This window comes from Anticarsia gemmatalis, chromosome 14, assembly GCF_050436995.1.
Source record: "Anticarsia gemmatalis isolate Benzon Research Colony breed Stoneville strain chromosome 14, ilAntGemm2 primary, whole genome shotgun sequence".
NCBI lineage: Eukaryota > Metazoa > Arthropoda > Insecta > Lepidoptera > Erebidae > Anticarsia > Anticarsia gemmatalis.
The window spans coordinates 5268962-5296718 of record NC_134758.1 but is presented as its reverse complement, the minus strand read 5'-3'; the positions used below and the strand labels follow the sequence as shown (position 1 = coordinate 5296718).

General features: G+C 39.1%; 1 protein-coding gene across 6 annotated transcripts in view; it reads left to right on the top strand.

Moving 5' to 3' along the window:
- Positions 1-27757, top strand: part of LOC142978373 (protein-L-histidine N-pros-methyltransferase) — a 51567-nt gene that overhangs the window by 18416 nt on the left and 5394 nt on the right. For all 6 annotated transcript variants that reach the window (XM_076122801.1, XM_076122797.1, XM_076122800.1 and 3 more), the window contains one exon: positions 575-765. In XM_076122801.1, the coding sequence (XP_075978916.1) occupies positions 575-765 (191 nt within the window). The remainder of the gene's footprint in view (positions 1-574; positions 766-27757) is intronic.

Sequence of the window (27757 nt, the reverse complement as noted above, 5' to 3'; positions counted from 1 at the left end):
AAGAAATGTTAATTCGAGGCAGCGTGAAATTAACAGCCGCCGCATTGCCCTTTGTAGGGCCGCTGCGGCTGACTTAAACACACAACGGGTGACGAGCTCCACGCTCCTTTCATACTATACTCTCTTATTTGCACTCGATTACTCTTTTTTGTATGCTTTCATTAAGAACTTGGCGCAATGGGTTGTTAAACATCAATTTGTATAATGGTCAAGAAGAAGAAATTGCGATTTGCCTTTAATCATGTCATTACTAATATGTAACGCTGTAGACGCTACGTCTTACTTTAGACGGCTCATCTAGATCTACGTTATGAGATTTATAAGGAAATTATGCAACTTTTTAAACATGAGGATAATCTTCTCGTTATTACGCAAGTTTGAAAAGAAAATTGCAAATACGATTTAAGAGGAGATGACGACATTAAGTAATAAGTTGAGTAATTACGTATTTCTTCTTTCATGAGTAAATTCCTAACAGTTTAATATGTATGAATATGTCTGAGGTATTTCCTTGGGTGAGTAGCTGACTCAAGCATCCTTTATCTATGTGCTTACTCATACGCGTTTGTTGCAGTGGTATCGTGTGAACAAGGACCGGCTATCTCCAGACCTGGTGAGGAAGTTCGTTCAACTGTATCCGGATGAAGAGACCAAAGAATTCCTGTCCTCGTCCATCGAGAAGTCATCGTGGGTGTGGACGCAGTGCTGGTATCTCATCGCCAAGGCTGTACTCAGACACTTCTGGTCCGTCACCGATATTAATGGGTAAGTTTATATTTACCATTATTTCAGGATCGCTTCAAAATCACGCAGTAGACCAAAATAGACCCATGAGTTGAGTCATCAGTAACAATACCCATATTTGTGCACTACGATAATTTTTATTAGCTGGAATTAGATTAATAAATCCTTTGAAAGCATAACAAGCTAAGTTACACAAATAATGCTGAAGAATTAGGCAAAGAAAAATAGAAGTTTCTCGACCTCTCTAGAAATACACTACTTTGAATTCATACTGATTCTAAAGATATGACTTCGATATGATTCCCGAGACAAATAAAGATATCAAATACATGTTACGTCTATATTATGATTGAGTTATAAGGACAATTCAGAGGGCTCCGAGGCGATGGACCTTTCGTTCTGAGACACATCTACAATCTGGAGGTTTTATTAAAAACTCAATTACAGTTCATTGCTACGTTATTTATTTTTCACGTGAAAATGTTTTGTGTTAGGCATTAGCCGCAAAAGTATTGCATTTAACCTCAGAGTTCATGAAATTCTGAAGGTTATTTGTGAAAATACTCAATGAGATGAAGAAAATTTTCAATCTACTTTAGCTCCTCTTATGCGCGTTAGTGCGTCAAACTTTTTAATTTAAAAGTAATGAATCATATCTTTCACAAACGATGAATTGCCATTTGAATGACGACAATGGGGCATTATTAAGTGCGTCCAGATTCGTCCAATTACGCCAATTAGAATCTCCCGGTAGTCATGTATACGTATATGTGTGTGTACGTTATTTCCTCATCCATTGTGTTGTATCTGCACAAATTAACTAATTCTACTTGTTGTCTGTTGTCCATCAGTCGATGTTTCCGCATATCGATATAAAGCACTCTTTTCGACGAACACCGCACTAAAAACTTGCAGAATTCTCCTAATAAAAAGTTAATTACTAAAAGATTTATGATCCACAAAAGGTTTTAAAAAGAAACTGTTTCACATATTACTTTTTTGTCAACTTTTCTGCTTCGGTGTTGGACAAAAACCTTTGCCAAAGTCTATTTACTTCAATCAGTCTGTTTGAATTACTGTTCAGTCACGTTCTAGCATAATCAGAATGACAATCAACCGTTTATAGTTGATTTTACTGACCATTACGAACATTTCAGATTTGATAGTTTTCTGAGGAATTACGATATAGATATCACGTCTTTTTTTACAATGTCCAAAGTATTTCATTAATGTCAATAAACATGTGATATTTTTCTGCATCGAACATTTGATTAAGCTTTTATTTTACGGTAACGTCTAACTAACCCTGTACTACCATTAACGTCTATATCTAATAGATAAAATAAAAGCAAAGTCCTTCAGAATTCATCGGTGGATATCGATAACAGAACTCATCCGCCATATAATTGTATCAGGAGCGTCCGGCAGTCGGCGGGTTGAGCCGGCTGAGCGATCGCGGCGGGTGTCTATAGCGAACCACTAATAAATAATTTAAATAAATTGACGGACGAGATTTACTCATTGGCTGTTTCCTCCTCTCAATTACGTTTTATTTATCACTTACTACGCGTCGACCAGCGACGAGTATCGGACGCTGAAGTATTGAGCAGCGTTCTCGAAGTTTACAACAGGAATACTGATACAATACTAAGCATTTCTTTAGTTGTGATCCACTAAAACTAAAAGGTTCTTAAAACCAATTCAACGATATCTTCTTAGTTCATGAAATATGTAATTGTACAAAATATTGGGTATTAATATATTTTTTTATGTGGACGTTTAGAGTTCAAAATTTCTCCTAGTTGTAATATTAGAACTGGATACGTCGTTTCTGAGTTTACCTGTTTATTTAAAAGATGTTATTAAAGAGTAAATATTTGACTTTATTCGACGATATTACGAAAACGTATTAAGGGCCATGAATGTGTTCTTTTATATGCATATAAATATTTTATTCGATACAAAGTTCATAACATCACCTTAAAAGGAAAAGAAGGAATTAATTAACTTCTTTTATAATTACTTGTGTGCGTGAGTTCATGTCTTTTTTCTTTGGGCCCATTATCCTCTTGCATTTGTCCCAGTCATCATCATTTGATACTTTTGTAATTTTTTGTTTAATTTTATTTTTGTGATTATTCGTACATACAATACGTATTCAGTGTTCATATTAATATTGTCGGTATAAAGATTTTTTGACAGGGGCTCATTAAGGATTGCTTTAGCATTGATAGACATAAAATTGTATGCTTATAAACTTTTAAAAATCTGATTATTCACTCGCTATCCAATGATAGAGCCTTCCGCTGCGTACTAAAGAGTCCACCTTGAAGTTTTTATTTCAGCCACTGTTTTCTCTCTTTTCCTGTAATAGCTTTCTTAGTCACATCCTCTAAGCTTTTTCACTTCTTGAACAATATTCCGGTATACAAAACCCTTTTAGATATATTACCTAATCACAATACATCCTATAAAGCCTTGAGTATAAATTCATAGATCTTTATTTCTGTTATATTTTTTTTTCTGTAGATACAACACCTCCTGTGTCCCCACACGAATACTTTAGTATTCGTGTGGGGACACAGGCTCGGCCATTTTTCATTATAAAACGATAATATTTTAGTAAAAGTTCGGTTCGATGACTCCCCCTTATGAAGCATATCCGGGATATTAATCATAGCATTATTAGTCAGGATAGGGCTCAATCAGTCCACACTACGCCCTATCCGCTTATCCGCCCTAAATGAATTTATTTTCAATGAATTTCAATTGCTTGGTTCTGCTTTCTGTAGATAAATTATTTTGTATAATAGATTCCAACAATAATATCAAAACTAATTTAGACGTACAAAATACATTTCAAGATACAGGGTTTGATAAATATAGCTAATTACTTTGCGATGTATTGTGAGCTAAAAAATGGTATTACATTTTACAGACAATGTGAAATTAGATCTCAAATAAGTGGCACATAAATTGGCAATAATTGTATTGATAAGTGAATATTAATACGAATACATTCATTCTACTACTGACTATCCTGTTACGGCCTATATCTTGAAAACTGTTGCAATGTGACTGCCAAAAATATTTTATTTTGATAAAGAACTCCTTAATTTTTAATCGTCACCTAAAAATTGTAAGCTTAGAGAACCATAAGCGTAAAATACTAACTCGATTAGCTGAGGATAGACATTTTTTGGCAATAGTTAGAGAAAATAAATAGATTTGGTCTATTCATATTTATTTATTTATTTATTTATTTATTTATTTAAACTTCTTATACATAAATTGTATAAAGGCGGACTTAATGCCAAAGGCATTTTCTGCCAGTCTACCTTGGGGTGATGCAGAGATTAAATGAAGTAGGTGCTTAAATAATAAAAGAGGAAAATTAATTTGAGAAAGAGGTTTACAAATAAATAACAATGGTTCATGTGAGTGTACATAAATATGGATAAGTATATACATACATAATTATTAATAATGATAAAATATTAAATACGAATAAATCAATATATTATCTAAATAGACGATATTAAAAACATACTATAAACTAAATATAATACTTATAAATATATATATATATAATTCATAAATACAAACTATGATAAGTGTGAAGTTTCTGCAACTTGTTTTAACAAGAGATCCCGAACTTTGCTCTTAAACGTAAGACGGTTAGTGGACATCCTGATTTCAAGAGGGAGCGCGTTCCACAATAAGACAGATTGGACAGGAAAAGAAGAGTTGACAATCCCAGAAGTGTGTGAAGGGCAGAGAAGAAGAAGATTATTAGAGGAACGAAGGTTACGGTTGTGATTATCACACAGATATTGAAAGTAAGGAGTTAGGTAGGCTGGGGGAGTAGAAGAAGTAAGGAAAGAGAAGAGAGTCGTGAGTGCACGTAAATTACGACGCTCACGAATGGGCAGCCACCTAAGCTGGGAGCGATATGTAGATATATGATCATACTTGCGGAGGTTGAAGATGAATCGAATGCAGTTGTTGAGAAGGCGGTCAAGTTTATTGAGGAGATCTGCATTCAGGTCGAAGGTCATATGGTATGTCCCGCTATGAGCCATCTCCCCCCGTTTACAGTTACAATTTGCGATGAATGCTAAGTTATATTTACAGTGTTTTTCATCTTTTTCTAGATCAAAAGCGATTCACATTTGTTTTAAATAACCATATTTACATCTCATCTATACTCGAAAGACTATTTGTACCAAATAATTATTCGGCACAAAGCATTAGAATCATACAAACGCATTTCAATCAGCGGGGAACGGGCTCATTGACACCAGACAATAAATTTGGTGAAATCAATTGGCGAATCGCAATATTCGGACACGGCTCGTCGTATATTGAAGTGTCGGCTATGCTAATGTACGGATAAATTAGTACCGAGTAACTGTGCCATCACGAGCTTTGAAATGTCTAAATGATGAGATATCAAGAGATTCATTGTGTTGATTGGTAACCTTCACGTGGTTTATAGCGTTGTCCTCTGCACACGTGACAGCTCGTTCAAGTAACTGGCACCTGTAAATAAGTAACAAAGAATGACACGAAACGTTACAAAATATTAAAGGTTTACAAAAAAAAAATACAATTACGTATATCTGAGATCTCTGCTTTGATATAGAAGCTTCGCACCCCACCAATACACCAGGTGCAGTCTTGTTGCAAAAAAGTGATGCACACTATAATCATAATAAACCTCTCAATTCAATGGCGAGGTCTCCATTACTTGTATTTTATCTAAGCATTGTAGGTACTTTTATGTTTAGTAAAACGTTGAAAACTAAATGGTACTGATCTCAATGAAGATAAGAAAAAGTTATGGAATTGCTAACTGTAATTTCTTTGTTAATCTAAACAACGGTGATAAACGTCGGCGCCGATATATTTGTGTCGACTGGGGCATCAATTGACGTCAAGTAATTTGAAATGAGGACAGAAACGCCATAATAGTGCATATTTCAGCAGATCTTCATAATTTACTCGAACGCGCTTGAAAAATAATGTGAAAAATCTTGAAGGGTCATCGACTGAATAAAATTGACTGTGTGAGTTTGTTTGCCTACTATGTAATACCTACCTATTTAGAATTTGGTGCTATTTTAATTGACTGAACGTTTAGGCATTAAGTAACTTAACACACAATCAAATATTATATGTTTAGCTTAGTTTAAGGAATTGAATTGGAATTTATATTCTGCAAATATACAACAGTAATTTTTCTAATGATTATATTAAAGGAGCCTATCTGATTTTTTACCAAAATGTATCAGTGACTATCGCCTGTCTACTATTTAATTTTACTGCTGTAAAGTCCCTAGAAACTATAAGAATGGCAAGCTAGACATTTTCTGCTCCTTTACCTGCTTGCACACAAGTTACAAGATTGTATCTCAAGCATACACTTGAGGATGATATAATAATTGTAAACGAGTATACCTCACTTAATATCACTCTATTATCTAGCGTTATGATCAGCAAATTAATTGCGTAAACATAATTACATCTCTACCTACACCTTCCGAAATAGCCTTCAGGGTACTTCATAACAAGCGCATCGTTTATATTATATTTTATATTTAAATTCAACACATGTTTTATACGGACACAATTATCTAAAGTACCTACGTATCTGATCACATTATACCGGAGACTTCTCCGAACCATACTTACACGATAATTATTATTTGTAAATTAACGCGATAAACTTAAAGAATCACCGCAATATGCAAATTTTACCATAAAGGCTTAATATCAAACATTAAAATGATCGTTATTGCCGACGTTAATTACCGCGACCTTTTTAAATCCTGCAAGTTAATAATACAGAAATGTCGTATAATTATATTTCAGACGCCATTAAATATTATTTAAGTTTTTTGACATTTCTTGTTAATTGCTTGTTTTTTTAAAACAGTAATGAGATTCCTTATACAATCTCATAATTTACGTTGAGTTAAATTGATTCGATTGTATTACACATTAAGTTCGGATTATAAGATTCGACCGATATTAATAAGCGGTCGATAAAACACGTAAGTGTGGAATATTTATTGACACCGTTTAATGAAATCAATTTATTTGGACGTGTCTTTTTTTTTTATACATGATATAGCATGTTCACATCTGGATATTAACTGCAGGTTCGGATTTTTAAATGTTAATTTTCCAATATTGATGCGGATTCGAGTCATACTTTGTTGCTTAGCTCAGAAAACAACAGAAACATTGTTTTTCTCAAGCAGATCGCGGGGAATGTTTATTTATTTATTGTGGCCACTAAACGGGCGTGTGGTCCGTATTCCGCGGCGGTCTCCACTTTTCAAGCGGCGGTACGCGATCTCTCGATAGTGTACCATTAGTGCGAAGACTCGCGCCGGCATCCAATTGTGCGCTTAGATAGCGCATACAAATGTCGATCGGCTCGCTCCGTTCGTTCGCTCGCCCGCTCATCTGCATTCAATCCCATTGTTGCCTTTATTATTGGATATATGCGTAATCGCTAATTTATGGATCGCACTGGCCGCTCCACCGTCACCACTGATCTAATCTGCAGCTGTCTTGCCCTTCGTTCGCGTATTCCTACTGTTTGTTGAGAACTATTGTTCGCTTTCTACATTACAATAATAACACAAACCAAGTAAACAGTATCAACTTTCAGCTGTTTATATAATGCTATTTTAAGCCATCTTTGGTGAGCCCTAACTCATGAAAGATGTTAATACCTACGATCAGCAATCATAGACCCGGTATTGTAAAGATATCGATGCGATATGGTAGGGTGGTAGGGCGACAATAATTATCTGCAACAAAAAGGCGACAGGATCGTAATAGGGACTGAAAAGCCGCGCCGGGCGAGCCGCCGCCGTAAAAAGCGCAAAGAATACACCTCGATATAATCGCACAAAAGCCGCTCCTGAATCCTACCTCAATGCTAATTTCCACTATCGCGCTCGCCCTCATTCATTTTCAATCGGAGGCAGCCTCCGCTTACTTCTATTTTTTTAAAAATCACATTAAAGAATCGAATATGGTGGATGTTTTTTTGCGTGGCCGGTGCGTGCGACGCGATTTATTTATTTGCGAGGTTTTTTAAAGCGACATTCCGGCTCGCTGTATACTTGTGTCTACCCGCAATTGGCATTTCGGGCTAAGCGCGAGCTATACAAAGTCGCCGGTTTTAACGGTTGTTTTTAACGCTCGACCCTCTCGCGCAAGAAACCGAGGATACAAATAAATTATTAATCGTTTGTCCTGTCTTTTATAAATTAAAATCCGTCCTTTTTTTGGTCGACCGCGCCCCGGTCGTGTATTTTTTGGTCGCGTCGCGTTTCGTTGTCTGTCCTCGAATTTATTAAAAAGCTTAAGCCAGAGGTGAGCAATTAAATCTGTGCCAGAAATTAATACGGCAACGGTCCGGGGAGTGGTGGCGACCGGTCCACGCCAACTTATTAATTCACAGCTTGTATGCTTTATTAATCCTCTTATTATAAAGAAAGACCTTACAACGCGCCTCCAAGTGGCTGTATGCAAAAATGTCGTGCGTAACTTACTCTTTTCAACTATGGAAAAGAAAATACAAAACGTGCCTCGCTTACTAAATCATCTCCACGTCTCACTATACAAAATTCCTCAAGGCGAACACGATATATTAAAGTTAAGCCTTCCGGATCCTTCGGTCCGAGAAATTCATGAAAATTATCTAATTACGTGTGTGCAAAGAGAAAAATCGCGAGTTACTTACGTAACCGCCCGGAAAATTACAGGCATAAATCACGCCAGGGCGGGGGCAGCGGGGAGGGCATGATTTTCCATTCGCTATCTTTTACGTTGGTATTATTTTGATTTATTTCCGTACGTAATGAAAGCGTACGTCTCGGTGTTGATGTACCAGAAATCCAGTGCCTTATTCATTTGAAATTGCCTCGCGTTTATTGTTGTATGGGCGCATCGTTATTAAGTAAGTAGATGGTGGAGTATAAATCTTGGTGATCATAAATTTAGTGCGAGGATTACCACAAATAGGTGTTACTTGTGTGAAGAATAAAACGGCGGACGTTGTGGCGATGGTGTCGGTGGTGCGAGGCAGGACGGCGCGTGATGGGGCGGGATACACGCTCGTTAACATGGAAAGTGCTACATTCCGCGACACCGCACATTAGGCTGCGGCCGCCTACAATTATCCAGCAAGTTGGTCGCACTACTAGCGCGTCTTGAGCCTTGTTGGATGAACATATAACCGCTGTCATCGCTCAACTTGCTAATGCACTAAAACATAAAAATGCTGCTTGAAGCAATAAAGACGAGCAAGTGCTGTTTTGTGATGCTTATTGGGAGCTTAGTTGTTTCAGGAGCGACAGGCTATCTTATATTCAGAACTTTTGCTATCGGGGATGTTGTAGTTTGTTCACTCGTTTCGTTAAAAGTTAAGTACCTGCTGCATATGTTTCCTCTCAGTTCATAATTATAAAAAAAAATTCAACACTTATTTTAGTTTTATTTGACCCTTACATGCTATCATTTTGTCGCACAAACGCAAGGTCGTTATTGTGTAGGTACGCGACGCAGGAATGTCGGGAATGACGCGTAATACCGCCATTATCGTCGCGTTAAGTAGACGAGACGCGACCACCGGAATGATAGCCGTTCCGCAAGTGTGCACGTAACTTTATGCAAAAAAAAATACAGTCTGTAGATTGGTTTAGTGTGTCGCAATTTTTACATTATTTTAGTGCAGGATGTTATGATCATATTTTACTTATGACTTCAGCAAAGTACCGATCTATCAATAAAAGTAAATATCACACAATATCTCTTTAAAAATAAAGGTACGGTTAAAAATACCTGATATTGTTAATCTTTATTGCCGAAAGAAGAAAATAATAAAATTCTAGATTTAAGTATCACGAAATCAAGCTTTTTTAAATAATAAGAAATAACATTCGTGTATATTGTGCCCTACCACATAAATATTTTACGATTGAGCTCCAACGGTAGAGCCAAACAAATCGTATAAATTACAAAGCAGAACAAAAGCACCACAAATCTTCTAACAGCAGCTCGAACATTTCTTAATTAGGCACTTTTTATTGTACAACAAATTCGGTTAACTTCAACAAAAGGATTCTAAGAAAATAAAAATAAATCGTATTCGTGACGAATCACGAAGGTGTTTCGGTTGATCCCTCGTAACCCTTTTTGTGACCGCTCTGACTAATCTAGAGATGGCCCCTGGAAGTTTTTAATTAAAGATAATATAACATAGCTTCACGTACCTACTGCGGCGCACGCGCAACCGTCTTCTAGGGCTGTGTGTGATGATTAAGCCAGTACTTTGCAAAGAGTTAAAGTATCTTGCTATCAGTTCAAATTAAATTATATACATGATTGAGTAAGTAAATAACAAATAAAATCGTTACCGTTTTTTATTTACGATTTTGCAAATTATTTGAGAAACTTACAAAAGTCGAACTTATTAACATTGTTAATTTCTTTTGTTTACAAAGTCTATATATCAGTTGCATAAATGGGTATATCACGCTATTTAAGTGATGTTTGCAGCATAGGTAGCAACCCTGTGTTGTCGAGTGCACGGCGGTAATTAGTAGAAAGCGCTCTCGAGCAGTGTGAATAGCATCAACAATGTAGACGGTAGCCGCCTCGCCTCCTCTGCCTATATTCAATTAAAAACACAATGCCTCGAGAACTGACCACTTCTGAGAAGAAAACAACCTCACTCATCTCCCTGCGAACTAATCCATATAACTACATCTACATACAATGTACAGGTAGCGGCATCCAATTATTTACCGCTAATTTAAGACAGTGATTTGAACGATAATTATCCCAAACGTGATCATTGAAAATTACTCAACATATGAGACACACATCTAAATGCTTTCGGCCGAAACCTTTCTAACTCATTGCCCAAAAAGGTTACATTAAGATGGTCGTTAATAGTCGCCGTGATTACCATCTAAGTTGAGTGGTGAACGATTATTTCGGAGTCGGCTTCTTGATGCGAGAGAAATAAAATGCGTATGCGCACGCGTCGCCACCGGGTTACGCTGTCGTTAAGAAATTACCGGGCGCGCCGTCGACGCCGCCGATTTTATCGATGGAATTTATCGTCGACACTGGTCGACTCGAGTCACGCGTGCGCCCTTCCCTATCAATGTGCATGCAACCGATGGCCGTTTAGAAATATCCACCGATATCTATAAACCGTCATAGATTAACTAAGGGCTTAATCTTGTTGGATTTATCGTCCCAACAGAAGCCACGTTACATTAGTTAAGCAAACACGATCTCTGCTTTGAATTTTTCGATCATTAATTTCATGTCAAAACAATTTCTCCGATTTCATTTATTGAGAGCATTCGTCACGTCTATGTGGTGCTCGGCGCAGCGCAGGCGCAGCACGGTAGTAACGAGTGTATAATTATTGTTGGTGGCGGCGCCGGTAGCCGAAAGGCCGACTCATCGTAATTTGATGGCGTCGGCCGGCCCGCCCCGCCGCTGCCGACAAAAAACTAATTAACAGAGATGGACCACGAGATAGCCACCTCTACCTACTATGTAGCATTCGCAAGAACAAAATAAAACACTGTGAAACGATGACGATGACATTCAAGCGAATCAATTTTGTGACTCAAGTCCAGTCATACGTCGTTTTAATTAGAAACCAGTTGATCTGAACAATAGTGAACAACATTCCTGAGACTTAGTGGGAAGCCAAACTAAACTAGGATCTAAGCCTAGCATAGAAAATACACAGTGTCATATTACCATAGAAACCTGCCGCTTTGGTTTATGATCCCAGTCCTAGATCGTATATCGCAAAGCGTTTTTATAACCGAGCTACTATTAAGCTACCCTATTCGCGATATCAGTTCGATATAGCCGTATGCGGCTATGCCTACCACTAACCGTAGCATGTAGATGTTCAATATACGTAGACATGATGTGTAAAACATGCGTGTCGGACGTCGGACAACGAGACTTGGTGATAGATTGTCGTCATGATGGATCGCAAGCCGCCCGCCAGTGGTGGCCGTGAGGCGAGCGACCGCAAACACTCGCTACTTACTTGTTATTACTACCCAGCTTAACCAGATTGAAAAAATAGATTGGACTCTTCTCACTTTTAATATCGGGAAACTATATAGCGGATATTAATCTCACACTGATGCTTTTACGAGTAAGAAGTCAATGCTTTCGTCATGTTAGTTTGTTCTGGTAATTACTTGAAATGTTAAGACCAAAGTCAACATCGAATGAAGCATGGAAAATTATTTGGTAGCGGCCAGGACACGGTTGCTCGATTTCCGAAATTCGATAACCAGCCGCGACGCGTCAACAAGTCGAACTTAATCATTTTAAATATGTACTTTTAACCTGCAACTGTATTGTCGGTGACGTGACTCCCCATTGTTTGCCAGTTTTACCACCGTTTTATACCTTTTTAGTGAACGTTTCCCAACGTAGATATATTATTATGGCAGAGCGAATTCCTTACCACTCCGCTGCGATGAAAACATAACAATTGATCATATCTGAAAGCAATGAATTATTATGGAATCCGCTCTATTGTTCTAATCGAGGATAATGTTGTTAACCGTTTCGTAAGGACCGGTTTTGAGAATTGCTAATTAGAGTTTTGGATTAGAATGTGACCTCGGATTGATTATACAAAATATGATTGTTTTTTGGCGGCGCCGAAATAGGACGCTTCATTAACACAGGGACACGGCGCGACCCAAAGAAATGTCACGTCAAAATCGCTTTCCGAGAAGCGTAGAGCTACCGGAGCCGAAAGGGAATTAATAAATACAAAAGGGTTATAAAAACTGTGACAGAATTAAGAGCGGGCGCGTTAAAAATGGAGGTGTGCGAGCGCGACTGCGACGCGAACATGTGAAACATAATGCGCGAAACAAAGCAGCCGGAGCGAATGCCTTAAATCATTTTTAATTATGTTATGGCGCGACCGCGCGGCGTTACTGCGCTCGGCTTGGGTTACACGCGGCGCGAGCTGCCGTGAGCGCGACGCACTAATCACGCCGCCGCCTCCGCGCCGCACATGTCCGTCCGATGCATGACCCCGTCACGTCCACCCCTCGCACCACCTACAGCACGTCACATGCAAGCCGAGCCTCATACGCCTCATGCACTTAGGTGACCACCTTCATAGGATTTAATTACCACTACCTAGGCGTGGCGCTCTTGCAATCACTTGAACTTTGCAATCATGCGTTGTCTCGCGTCAGAGCTACTGACACTAATTTCAATTGTAGGCTCGTTGATTTTGGTAATATGAGAAGCCTTTGCAGGTCACTACATGGTACAGATTGAACAGCAGATTTTGGCAGGCAAGGACAACTCGTCAACGTTGATAACTTCGAATTGTGTCGATTACCTGTCAATCATTATGAAACAAACATTTTAGTTCGTAAAAAACAAAGCTTGTAACTGCTTTTGCTTTAATTATTTAGTAAATCATTAATAGTAACTGAGCAAATATATTATTATGTAGTATGGATGATTATTGAAGTCATACACAACAGCGGTGAGTCATTGTGAGGCGGCTCTTATTTCACGGTAGCTTAGCGGCAACAGCTCACTGCCATTCTTTATTCGCTTTTATATGGTGCGAGCTTTTATACACACCTAGAATAAACATTTCACGATGTCTATATTGTTGCATTTGTACACCTGAGACAAATCGATTGTACGATTGATATGTCGAAATTTTATGCATGGCTAATACCTCTAAGAGTAGAATTTAGAGCAAAAAGTAGATACTTTTCCAAAAATTAAAAGTATGCACCAGTGCATAGATACGCCTCGAAAACGTATATAAAGCCGACTTAAAATTGCAATTAGACGGCATTCGTGCCGCAGTGGTTAAGGTGTTCACCACGCCACTACCAGTGTCTGTAAAAATACACAAAAGCAATTCTAAGTGTGGAAGTTGAAATCAAAATCAAAATCAAATCATTTATTCATTTAGGTCAAATATTGACACTTATGATAGTCGTTACAATTACTGAATCTACCACTAGCTCGGAAAGGGGGTAGAGCCTTATGAGAAGAGCTAGCGAGAAACTCACGGCCACTCTTTTCAATCGCCAAAAGTTTTACAATGTGGTTGATACAATAATTGATCATGCGAGGAGCTGCCAACAATCAGCGATATAGACTAAACGTCAATTAAGTTAAATGAACATAGCTAGGTTATTTATTAGTCTCTGATCATACCGTATGTTGGGAGCACCTACTAGCATGTGATAATAAGAATATGGGCAGCAAGTGAGCACTCTGGTTGTGAACATTATAAAAGAAAAAAGTGACAGTTTTATGAATAACATCAAATTGTACGTAACATCACCTATTTGCATCATTAATTGCCCATATTGTACAATATTTAGACCTACTGCTACTGAGTTTATACAATTTATAGCAAAGTTCCCTAATTACAAAGAATCCTAATCAAGCGAGCGACTAATCCCAAGAGCTATTGTCGTTTAGATACTCATCAATTCTGTAATAAGCTTTCCTAACGAGATGTTCCTTAACAGCAACTTTGAATTTTGGCAGGGGTAAATCCATGATGTGCTTTGGAAGCTTGTTGAAGAAACGAATGCCGAGACCTACAAACGAATTGTGCACCTTGTGTAAACGATGATGGGGACCTACTAATTTGTGTCTGTTTCTAGTGTTGTAATTGTGTCTATCGCTATTTGTTGCGAAAGTCCCTAAATTTTGTTTTATATACAACAAGTTTGCAAGCACATACTGTGATGACACCGTCAGTATCCCTATCTGCCCAAAAAGCTCTCTCAAGGAGTCTCGCGCTCCTAAACTATAAATTGCACGGATAGCTCTTTTTTGAAGGACAAAAATAACATCTATATCAGCAGCCTTACCCCACAGTAATATACCGTAAGACATGACGCTGTGAAAATAACTAAAGTAAACCAGTCTTGCCGCATCCACACCAGCAAACTGTCTTACTTTTCTGATTGCGTACGCGGCGGAGCTGAGTCTCCCCGAGAGATGCGCTATTTGATTTTTAAATAATCGTACAACATGCATGTAAATATGGGCCATTGAGAAAAATAATCCTATCTCATTAGGTCTGTATATAAACCAATATTTGTAATAAAAAGAGCACACTTCAATCGTTGGAACGTATACTGACACAGTAGTAATGGTAAACAAACAACAGGAATATTCCTATTACGACAAAAGTCCACTTGCAATGACACATAGTGCAGTGATAACAGAGAATTCATTAAAATAGCGGTTCATATGTCGGTTTTCTTTTAATAGTTCAGTTTTTTTGTTTAATTTGTATTTTCCATAACTTATACGAGAATGAATACTATTGTAAAAAAAATCTAAATCATGTTTCAGTGCAAGTTACATTGGCCGTAGATTCTGTAAAAGTGAATACTGACTGGTTATAACAGTACCCTAAAATTGCAAATAAGTGCTTTATATTAAATGTAGCACAATGAAATAACGCTATTAGTTAGTTATTTAATTGATTGAGAGGTTTGGTTAAGCTGAAGAGATCGGGCGTAATATCCATATGACATTCGTAACCTGTTCAAAGTAAGCTGTAGAAAATAAGATTTTATTAGAAGGCAGCCTTTAACGAGAGCTAATAGGCTCGCCACCTGGGCTCTAACGTTACTTACTCTAGACCGTAGAGAGAGTTATGTGAACCTCCTTTTTACAGACCACCTAAGCGCTTAAAAGGCTCTAATACTAGTAATGTGACTATCCAGCTTGAACTATTTTTATTGAATCAGTCGAATTTTACTTTTAACTAAACGTTGACTCTATTTTAGCCAAAATTACTGAACTGAGCTTAATGAGGTTCAATGATAGTTCATAATTTCGTACAATAGGATATGCTTCATAAACTAATATAAAATAAAGTATGAAATTTATAACAGAAAGATATTCGATAGCGTTATTCTAACGCCTGAGGGTTATGGAACTGCGTGACGAAAAGCTCTACGACGCGCACGTATGTCACTATTGTAGTTTGAATTATGTAACTCTGAACATTTGAGCCCTCAAACATTATTTGGATAGGTACTTAATTAATGTTTAGACAATACAAGTTATTTATGATTTTTTACAATTTGACTGGAGATAACTTTGGTATACGGCGTAGCCAATTTCGTAGACGATTCGTAGTCGTCGTAGATTTTCAATTACGTTTGACGTTAACTGTTTATGGTGATTAAATAGAAAGTTTAATTGCGTAATCAAATAACTTGCGATCAAATTCATCTGACACTATATACCTATCGCGTGTTCATACCACCGCGTTATATGTACAGAATGACAAACGGATATGACGAAATCATAAAAAGAAAATAATGGAAATTATCGCCATTCTGCGCCAATAGCATACATTAGCCTTACTTTATTGTAATAAAACTTTAATTTATTATTGGACATGTTTGGAGGCCTTCGCCGTCTATCAATGATTTAGGTTCACGTTTTACCAAGAATACATAACGAGCTACGCATTATTTTGGCTACCTAGATTACTAAATCTAGACGTTATGTATTCATGAATTCCGTAAAAATTTACATATGCCCTAGTTTTCAAAGCTTTCTGGTTTTGTAAAATATGTCTAATAAGATGGAAGTGTGTGCAACTGTTCGACGGGGGACATCGGACGGCGACGCACGCGCTGATTTGCCACATCGAACCGATATCGGGCACAGTCGGCAGTGTCCGTTCGGAATGCATGACCGATCGGCCACGGGGAAAAAGCGCTCGTTCGTCGGTGAATGAAGCGATTAGCGCTGAATGGTCGGCCGGCACGCGGAACCAAACGGATGGCACGACGCGCGCGCATCCACGCCGCGCTTTGTCTCAGCTCGCTTGACCCGTGCCCCGGGTAAAAACCGTGCCCGACTAAAAACTAATAAAAAGCGCTAAAAAACCACCATCGAACTGTTTTTAATTGGATAAAAAATGTTAACCACGTTTTTGTCGATTAAAATCGACTTGGACTAGTTCTTTTTAATGTACTATTCTTGTTGCGCCTTCGTCTATTTTAATGTAGATGAAGATGCTTTTCTTCGTAATGATGTTATTGCCACACCGTAGAGCCTGGTTTTTATAAGAAATACCTCGAGTGCCCTGAGCATTCTATTTTTAAGATGAATACATTTACACCATTAAAAATATTTCTCGTGCACAATTGCAGTGGAACTAAATCAGATTGTTTTTTGTGCACGTGTGTGTTTCAGGAGCGTTTCCCGACCCCGGTAAATTCGTTGAGTTAGCTCGGGATCTGGGCAGAAAATCCGCTCGTTTGGGATAAATCCTTTAGGTAACAAGGCGTTTGTTAGGCGAGAGCGCGAGTTGCAGGTTGGCGCTAATTTAAGCCGCGGGTGCGCGGTGCGGGCTGGCTCCGCATCTCATTTACCTTATTAAGCGGAGGCTCGCGGCCGGCCGTGTCACTCAACGTCACTCGTGGTGGCGGCGCCGACGTATAAACACCTCCTTAGCCACCGTCTATCGCTTCTCTAATCGCAGGCCGCAGCCGCGGATACTCTAACCCGCAACTTTACTTGCTACATCACCAGTGCTGAGCGCCACTCACTAATATAATCGTATAACATCTACGATTTAATGTACACCTCTTTTAGTAGTTTGCTATGAGATTAATACGGGTGTTAATCTTTCAGTCTGCCTTACGTCTATTTCGCTGGAACTTGCGGCTTCTTCGGCGATCAAATTAATTTTGACTTAAAAATTAAACTTTCTCATGTAAGCCTTAAAACTAAAAATATAAAATTACAAACTAAAAAAAACAGAGCACATAACTCGTTTCTTGCAAAAAAAGATATTAAAAAACCGAACAAAACTAAAAATACAGAAGAATAATGCTCGCAGAGAATCGTCTAGCTAATGGTCTCATTGGTGCGGTAAGAGCGGGATAAATCTCCGCTGCGGAGGCTGCGCTCCGTAATGAGCTAATTCGGCATGCGGCCGGCTCGCGTAACATACGCGAAGATGTACGGAATGCGGGAAATGCACCGCGCACCATTTACATACCGGAGCACCTACTTTGTTAGCTATGATCATTAGGAATTTATATCATAATCGTGAATCCACGCCATCATGTCGGTATCCTACAAACAAGAAAGCACAAGTGCAACTGTTTATATTATGCGCAGAGTTATATTTTTTTTAATAATTTGGGGCAACAGTTCTTCGTTTTTGGACTATACCAGGGGGGTTCCACTCCGCAGAGTAGGTATGATCGGCCGCCGGGCCGCATATGCGGCCTATCTCAGTAGGTTGCCACTCGGCGCGCTCGCTGGCCGCGTCGCGCGATTTAGTGCTAGCTACACTTATCTATTTTCTTAATCTGTTTTCTGTTTAAATAAAAAAAAATGTCAACTAAACAATAAAAATCCCGTAAAAAAGCTAAAAGATACTGTAGTGTTTATGGGTGCATGAACAAAGACAATACGGAATCGAAAGTATCATAATAATATAATAAATATATAAATATCATTTTTTAATATCGTCGGCGCAATCCACGGAATACCTAATAAAAAAGTGGCGGCGGCCAATCGTTTGTTCTATTCGCTTCTTTGATTTTACCTATAGTAAAGTTATGTAGATACCTATATTTATTTAATGAACAGACAGCAATACAATTATAATTTTATTTTATAATGGTGAATGGGTTTTTCAGACACTATTAGGAACAGATTAACATGTTTTGAAGTATTGTATTTGCATAGGTACACACTGTTCTCTTTATTGATTTATTTTAATATTTATATCGACTAGTGATAACCCTGTGTTCCGGCGGTGAAACCGGAGACGCGCGGCGATACCCAATGGAGTATGAACGCTCGCGCAGCGCGATAAGTTTCAATTTCGTGTGGCAGTCGTTAGTGTAGGTAATTCTTTATGCCTAAACTTCACTTTAGTTCAGAAGTGGACCTTCTGTACGGTAGTACTATTACTTATTCTGTGACTATACGCAAAAATTGATAAAATATTTACTTTTCTTTTTATAGTATTTAATGATAATCATGTATCTTTAAACGGTCACCAATTCTATAGATGAACAAAGAAATACCCAATTACACATTGCGTATGTACTAGCAATCAAGCCAGCAGAATAAAGTGTGAACTGAGATAACATCGGAAAGACAATAGGCATTGTTTCTGTGTGTAAACAAGAATCGCGCCGACCAATGGCACGCCGTTCCAGTGCTTGCGAGCGGCGGTAATTAAAAATTCAAATTAGTCGACGTCCCCTACTGCGACGCGGTTGGTGATTATACGGCGTTAATTACTTTCGACCAATTAAAAGTAGGGGCGACAGAGCGGCAAGTTTACCGACCAATAGGGACGCTTGGCTGAAGCAAGGCGTGGTAATTAAGACTAGCGAAAGGGTTGTGATTTTCCGGGCGTTCTTGGGGGCGTGCAATTAATCACCGCCCGGCGAGGAGTGGCGCCGCACCCTGCCTGTCCTCATTGTTTTATACAGCTTTTAACATAGTGTACCCGACGTATGGCATGTTTATCTAATGTACATAAGACGACATCGTAACTTGACACTTTTCAGTTTACAGCTAGCTGGCTTTTAATAGTAATCAATAGATTTCATTCTATCATTGACTTAAACGAATACTATGGAAATATAAAAACGTATGCTAATAATCAAAAGTCTATTTACCATTAAAACGAGGGCGTAGAAAATCAGTCCTTATTGTGTCAATTCTACCTCAAAAGATCTCTGCTCGTACACTTATGAAAGCATACAGACTACCAGATTTTCTCACACCTCAAACTTGAACTCCACAAGTGAAAATGTTATGTTTATATTCACCTCGTATTGAAGTTAATATAGGCAGTGAGCAAATAAAGAAGTAAGCGGTGTTAGGGCCCCTTCAAAGGAACAATAACGCTGGTTTATTTGCATGGTGCGATTCATCGGGACGTAAAACAGATGTGGAGGGGATTGGGGAAGCGAAGCCTTCGAATTTAACTGTCTGTCTCCAGTTGTATGCGTGATCTTTGACTGTTAAGCCTTTTACTTCATTTAAGTAGATATTTTGATGACCACCTTAGCTAAGCCACTATTGGTACAACTATCACCACCAGGCGTGATAGATATGATTTAGGTGTGTTCCGGGTAAGGTTGATGGATTCCATTCTTTATGAAGGACTTGCCACCAAAAGTGCTAAGGAGCAAAAAAGGGGTCAGTTAACGCATTTTTATCTGATTGATCTACAGAGCAACTACATACTATTTGCCCGTTTCTGACTCATAGAAGTATTTGCAATGTTCTCTATTGACTCTACTACGGTACTTTACCGCACCAAAGCTTTATTTTAAAATTGTTTGCATTTCAAACAACCTTAAAGTAAACAAATAGCCACTGAAGGATTGCAATAATAATATCTGCACGTGGCAGGTATAAAATCTCTGTAGAGAACAAACATTCGTTTCATTGTTGGGGGGCTTACAACACTGTTATTAACAAAGCCGATGAAGTATAAATGATCCGCGTAGCCATTCCTGAAAGAGAGTTATTCCAGCCTCGTCCCCCCCCCCCTCGTGCCAGTACACCCCGCAACCCCCCTCAACCCCCTCGCCTACCCTCGGCCGTCACCGACAGAAGAAAAATGCTAACACGCCCCCGCGAAAACTATTAGTTATTTTGGCACCCCCACATCCCTCGCTTCCTTCGATTATGAACAACTACACATAGAATTTTAAGAGGTCACACGCTTCTTAATTTCGAACACCGATGAAGTCAAACATATATTCTGTTTAGCTGTTTACTTTACTTAAGGGTATAATGCAAGATAATGCCTAGATGTAATCATAGCAAGATCTAGTCGATGTTTCTAAGAATATGTTTTCGGGTTTGGCACACCTATCTTAGGTAGTCAAGTAACACATTGGAGTTAAGGACAACGGTTGAACACAAGGTCCCTAGATTGCACAAGACATTTTTAGTGTAAAAGGTCTGTCAGCGCTAAGTTTCAAACAAGCTAGATCGAAATACACCCTCACTTCCTCAGTCTCTACCGCTAACTTCATGGTACATATTTTTTTCGTTTCTGAATTCACACGCTGAACATACGAGTACGCAGCATCTCTTTTCAAAAACAATGTGACAATCTTCATCAATCTCGTTCACATTACGTAAAGATTGGCGAAGTATCCGTCGCTCAGGCGCGTCACATTTAATATACATCGCGATCGATTCGGATCAGCATACGAATACAATCTACCACTGATAAGTTATTTGGATCCAATCTGAAAATTGCAAAACCGACTCTAAAACATTGGGAGGGATACAAAAAAGCCGGCTTAACACTTAAATCTCGTATTGCAGACGCGATGATGAAATTCAAAACAAGATAAAGAATATGGCCCATAAAAGTTTCATTGCTGTTAACTTATTTATGAAGTCGACTACATATTTAGATGTGTACTTGCGTCAACTGTACATACACACGTTAGAGTTTGTGCTATTGTTAGATATTGTCGTACGAACGTATTCTTTCTCGTTTAGAAGCATTAGTGTTACGTTACGACACGTTATGGTTGTTTAGCGAAACGCCGGAATATCCTGTAGGTTTCATATAAAAAATATTTTACGGTATTTATTCATATTTCTTATATGCTTGTATATGGTACTTTTAATATCTAGGGACTAGTGTATGCTATTGCTCGTGATCCACACTCTATAAACGAAACAGGTGAACAATGACTTCATGTGTTGTCATTAATTATTTCAGACCAATAAGTGTTAAATTACGCTTTTGATTTAATATTTCTACACACGTTTTTAACAGCATCCTTATTTGATACTAATTATAATATTTCTTCATAGACATATCCCGCAAATCGTAAATAAACATACTAATTCACATAAACGTTTTCTGGCCTTCGACCTGCCATATTTACATGTCAAAACTTTTAAAGCACCCTTCCTATAATGAACACGTAATTTCCTTCAAACGGCTTGTTCTTTATACCTGAAAAATAGAACATTATTTTGAATATCTTAGAACTAAAGTTCATACACTATGTTATCTGCTTTTGTAGACATTCTTCTCTCACGAGAACAAACCTCAGGCCGCCATAATGATAAGCGTCTCCACGACTCAACGTAGTGCAACAATGTTCGATTGAAAACTTGTCAATACTTCAAACAGAACTTTGTACCTTACTGGCTTTAATTTATAAATTCATTTGGATTTACCACAACTTTTTAATATTATCGTCATTTAGGTAAAATTAGCTCGTTATTAAAACTTGTGGTATCAATGTGTACTGTTCCAACATGTCCTTTTAAAACAGTTATAGAGGAAGAATTAGAAGAAGCTGTCATGCTTTGCGATAAAGGACACAGGCATCAATTTCATACAAAAAGAATCGTAGGTGAATTCAACGCCCAGTCAAAAGTTATGTATAAAAATCATTCTGTTTTTCGGAGTCACGAGATGAAAATTTGAATAGGAAATGACACACCTGCGGCTACGTATGTATACCTACATACGAACTCTAATAGGTGAATATTACGCATGTAGAGCTGTCATGACAGATATAAGACTAACATGATATTTAAGATTATTCGTTTTTACGCTTTTGTCAATGTACATTATATCACATACTCTTGTCCCGAGTGTAATTTTTCTCATGTTTTTTTATCCTTGAGATCACGATAAAATACAAAATACTGAGTCTCTATATCACATCAGCTGAAATAACACGATGTTATAAATTAACGATTTAATTTCGTCACAAGCTGTACCTAGTAGTTTATGAATCAATGTAGGTGTATGTATTCAGATAATTCGATCATATTCTGGTGTGGAGACAAGATAGGCAAACAGTCCCTCCCATCTGTCATAGACGCTTCCGACACACGACCTTCTGCTTAATTGACCTCCCTGTCCTCTCCCTCAATACCTAACAACTATATACACCCACACACATACATAGATACACCTTTGTTAGTTACACAACGAAGCAATACACAAAGTTTCGAACTCATTGGCCATAACAAATGTCCACGTCCACGTCAAATACGCGAAGCCTTTATTATTTAAATAGAAACGGACATTGTGAAAGTGTCGCGTGAATGCATGTCGATTACTCGGACGCGAGCTTGCAGTACATTGTGTACTAAGTTAGATGACACATGACAAAGTTTCCGGTGTGTGTGGTACACTGTAGTGTAGATAATGTACCGACAACAGATGACCACTTACATAACAAACACAAAAGGCCAACACGTGCACACAAATGAACATTTGCACATACGTCGGGTAGACAAAGCACACAGGCACGTGAGGTCATCTCCCCTCATTAGGTGGTTAGTTTTCCGGGCGTGTCCGCAGACTCCACGGATGCGCGGGGGGGTGAGGTGCACGCTGGTGGGTGGGTGTGCGGGGGGCGCGGGGTGCCGCCGACGGGAAGTTACTTAATTAATCCCCGCGCGGCCGCCATTGGCCGGTGGGGCGCCGGGCGGGCGGCCATCTCATCGCCTACGCGTTAATTGGGCGGGCGGCTGGCGCGCAGATTACACCAAGCTTCCCGCTAATGAAACTGGACTCTCGTATCTACCCAAAGCAATACATATAATGATGTGTTGTAGTGTAGGTGTCATGTATGTACATACTCGGCATGCACGATATGTTGGTGTTATAGTAACAAGCTTGATTGATAAATAATCATATCATTAGGTAGTCGGCGGCGTAAAACAGACTATTCTACACATGGGTAACCCTAGGAAAGTAATGTTATGCTCCGCTTATTACAAAATTCTAATAAAGCATCTGGCTTATCGTCGATTTAGTTACTTAACAAACAAAATCTAATACAAAGTGGCTCAATCTTGTGCCTACGTCCATTGGACGTAAATATTTTATGACTGGAATCCTCAAAACTGTGTTAGTCAACTTAACGGATACACCCAACGGATCCGATACCCTGCTGCAATATTTCTATTACTCGAACATGTTTTAACGAAAGGGAAATGAAAAAAGGCACGTATGGAGCTGGTAGAGCGTTAATAAATATTGTAGTAGGGAAGGAGTTGACTCGAAACTAATATTGCTCTCGTCGCGTCAAGTGAACGTATAAAGCTCAGATTTAGCGTGAGCCGAGGGCTGAGCGGGCGCGAAACGCCCAGGTAAAGTACCTACTTACACCTCGATATACGAGGAAACGTAAATTATAATATTGTGTGTGTCGGTGCTAACCCTCTCGCGCTCACGTCGCCGCGCGCGCCCGTGTGTGCGCGCCCACTGAAAGAAAAGCAATTTCCTACGGGCGGCGGGCGGCGGCCGGGGGTTGAGGTCTCGCGCGAATATAATTTTGTTCATTTTTTTCATTCGGCCGAGTTAATTCGGCTTCGCGGCGGAGTCGGCTATTGATTAGGGCGCGTCTTACGTTTTAATTTGTTTGCGCGCGCAGCCAGCGATGCACCCGGCGAGATGAGCTCCCCCGCGCCCCGCCTGCACCCCCGCACGTAATGAAGCCTCCGCTAACTAGCTCCACTGTAATCACAGTACTCTTCATAATCACATCACATGTTTACTCTGAGCCCGCGACACTATCCTCTTATAGCGAAGGACTCTTGTTTACACTCTAAGCAATCCCTTACACATCGACAAAATTATTTTAGGGCTGTCCCTTCGCAGAATATGCGAACCGTTGGCTTAAAATTGTTAAATTTGATATTAATGATATGATTTTTTTAAAGAATTTCTATGAAGTAACTTGTAACAGTTTAGTATGGTGTTACATACTAGGAAAGCTTTTCAGTTTATGCTACGAAATTGTTTTAGACTTTAAGCGTAGTTTATTTCAATATTTTCAGTATAAGGATCTATGGAATTTTATGTATTTTTATTACAAGTAAATAATGAAGATTTTATCATTCTGCCGCAAAGGGTTTGCCTGTAGTAATAGAATTGTGTGATTGAAATAAATAAATAAGTATTAATATAATAGTTTAGTAGAAGCTCGCGCTACCCAAATGTCTCTTGGTTACTTAAATAATTCAATCGTATTTACTGCTGTCGGCAACTTTACTAAAACCCAGCCTGCTACAGTAAATTTTAATAGTAATCGAACCTCTTGAACCTTCTTGATAAAAATGAGTTAAAAGTTAACGTGCAGATAAACACTTATTTGTTATTCGTTATTCTTTTTAATTATTTAGCTTCTAAAATTGTTAAGTAAGTTAATGATAGTAACTGAGCCTAGCGATGGATTATGGAAGATCACAGCAATGAGCCGTGAATTTCCATAACATCAAAAGCAAACATGTAAATAAACTTTCCTTGCAATTCCTAACTATTGCAATAACTATGAACGTATAAAATAAACACTCAAATACATAAAAGTTGTACCTACAAAGCGACTACACATTTTCCTTTACATAGAGCCTTAGCTACCTCCCATCTCATCCTAGATCATGATATCGTAATTAACGTTGCATCCAAGTCCCGCACTTGCGCGACGCCATTGGTCATCTCACCCCCACAGCCACCCTGTCACCTCATGAACCCCCCCCTCGCCGCTTCCCTCGCGCCTGTCCTCCGTTACCTCACCCCCCGGCCTCCTCAGCCTGTGAAACAACGCCGGCTGCATGTGACACATTAGTAAATGAGACGACATTCGTTACGAGCGAGCCAAGCGCAGTCAGCGCTGGAATTTCCTCATTGAAACCCAGGGTTGAGAGTTTTACCAATGCGATTTATAACTACCGTATTGAACTAGTTGTACTTGTTTATTAGATTTAATGTGTAGCATATAATAATTAGATTAACATATTGCAACGTTAGTACTTAACTGTTAGGTAGGTACTGGCTCCGACTGGCTTCAGCTTCTAGTTTTAAAAACGTATCTTATTCACTACTGAATCTTCACAAAATTCGCTTGTGGTCTAACATTATCTATCTGTTTGTAATTTCATATGCATTTTCTTTTTATTGCATTGCCATAAGCCCATAATCTTTGTACAATGTCCCTATTCAAATAATTTTTTCGCTTAGGTATTTGACGATAAAATAAAATATTTTAATTATCACCTTTAAAAAAATAATCTATTAGTATTACCTATATTGGGTCGTAGTGTGCATTTCAGAATTTGGCAGTAGGATGAGGCTGGTCGGCACTTCGGTCAATAAATCGCGAGGGCGCCGCGGCCGCCTCCGCTCGGCCATTAAGCCTCTCGATAGTGGATACTCTTCGGGGTTCACTTTGTTTTATTACTTTCATTTTATTGTTTTAATTTGTGTGCGGGTGCGCTATTTGCGTGCGCGCAGTTTGTCGCGCGCCCCGCCCACCGCGCGGCGGCCAATGGCGCGCCTCCCGCTAACGAGGTGCTGTCGCGCGGCCGCGTCGCGCTGCGCCCGCGCCGCGCCGCGCTCGAGCACGCGCCCGCTCGCCCGCGCGCACCACGCACAGACATCGCGACAATGCTCATTGTTTCAAACTATTCTTATTTTGTTTTAGTTAGGTCCACCTCGCCGGCCGACGCGCGCCTCCCACCGAGCGATAATTTCAATGTCGTCGCGTATATTGTGATATTGACTGAGATTCCACTCTGGCCATGTTTTATCGTCGGAGGCGCGTTTCGTCAGAGCTACTCAATAAGCAATAAACCATTCGCCTCCGAGGAGTTATTTTAAACCCTGACTGGGACTCGAATTGAGCCCACGCCTTTACACCTTTTAAAGGTTATTGTGTTTCCGAAACGCTAAAGATATAAACATCCAGCAGCCTCACAAACATTTGCATCGCCAGTAAACAAAACACAGAATACATTTGAGTTTTTTCACCTTTTACAACTGCCTTTAGCAAGTATGTTGTAAGTAGTATAATACGGAGCAAGTTTGATTTTTCACATATTATCGTATTTAATGTACTTATCACCCATTTAAATCAAAGACTGTTGGAATAATTTATTTACAATACAGAATGAAACACAACAGAGACACGAATAATATTAAAGGGGAAACTAAGCAATTGATAGTAAAAATGGGCGTCGAAATAGAAAAATATCGTCGGACGCATTCGTGGCCTGGTAAAATATTCAATCGGGGCAATTCGGGTCCGCGTATAAATTCGGTACCGCCATTATTTGTAGCGCGTCCTCGCGACCGAAAATCGGTACCTACATTGATAGTCGTCATTTTTCTTGTAGGTATCGTTAATATTTTACGGGTGCGTGTCAACGGTTTATGGGCCCACTCTTAACACTAAAACGTTTTAGCCGTGCTCTCATTGTTTATACATTTTACTATCCACTTTTTATAGTTTATTGCAGCTTGAGTGCTGTTCGGGGTTATGACACCGCGCGTTACGTTTCGGTGACGTTCGATTGTATGGCATACAACTTGATTTTTATTGCGGCCTGATGTCAGGCGGAAACTTTCTGAATTATCATGTGTATATTTGGCTGCCCTGCCAGGCACTAACCCTGGACGATCAGGTGGCGTGCCCCGGGGAATCAGACGTAACTGGCCAATAAAGATTCGACAGACTGCGGTATGATCGTTTAATGCCGACTAAATTTTACCCACATTGCTTTTTCTGTACAAAGTTTGTAGCCTATTCAACCTAAAACTTCTTTGCTTGGGTAAGTTTCTTCGGCAACGTACCTACGACGGTTTTATTGTTTGCTACTTAATTTTTTTCTCATTTAATAATGCGATTCGATTCAAATTCTGAAATAAAACCGTGCTATCGTAAAACACATAACAACGGACGGGTTCTTATCTGAGTGTAATTATCCATCCAAGTTTGCGAGCTCAGAGAAAGAATTGCTCCCGCCCGTGTGTGTGTGTGTGTGTGAGGGTGTGCGGGGTGTGTAGTGGGAGGTGGTGGTGTGTGGGTAGGCTCGCATGGGACGCGCTCTAATGAGGTGCCTGAAAGCGACAATGTCTTTGAGT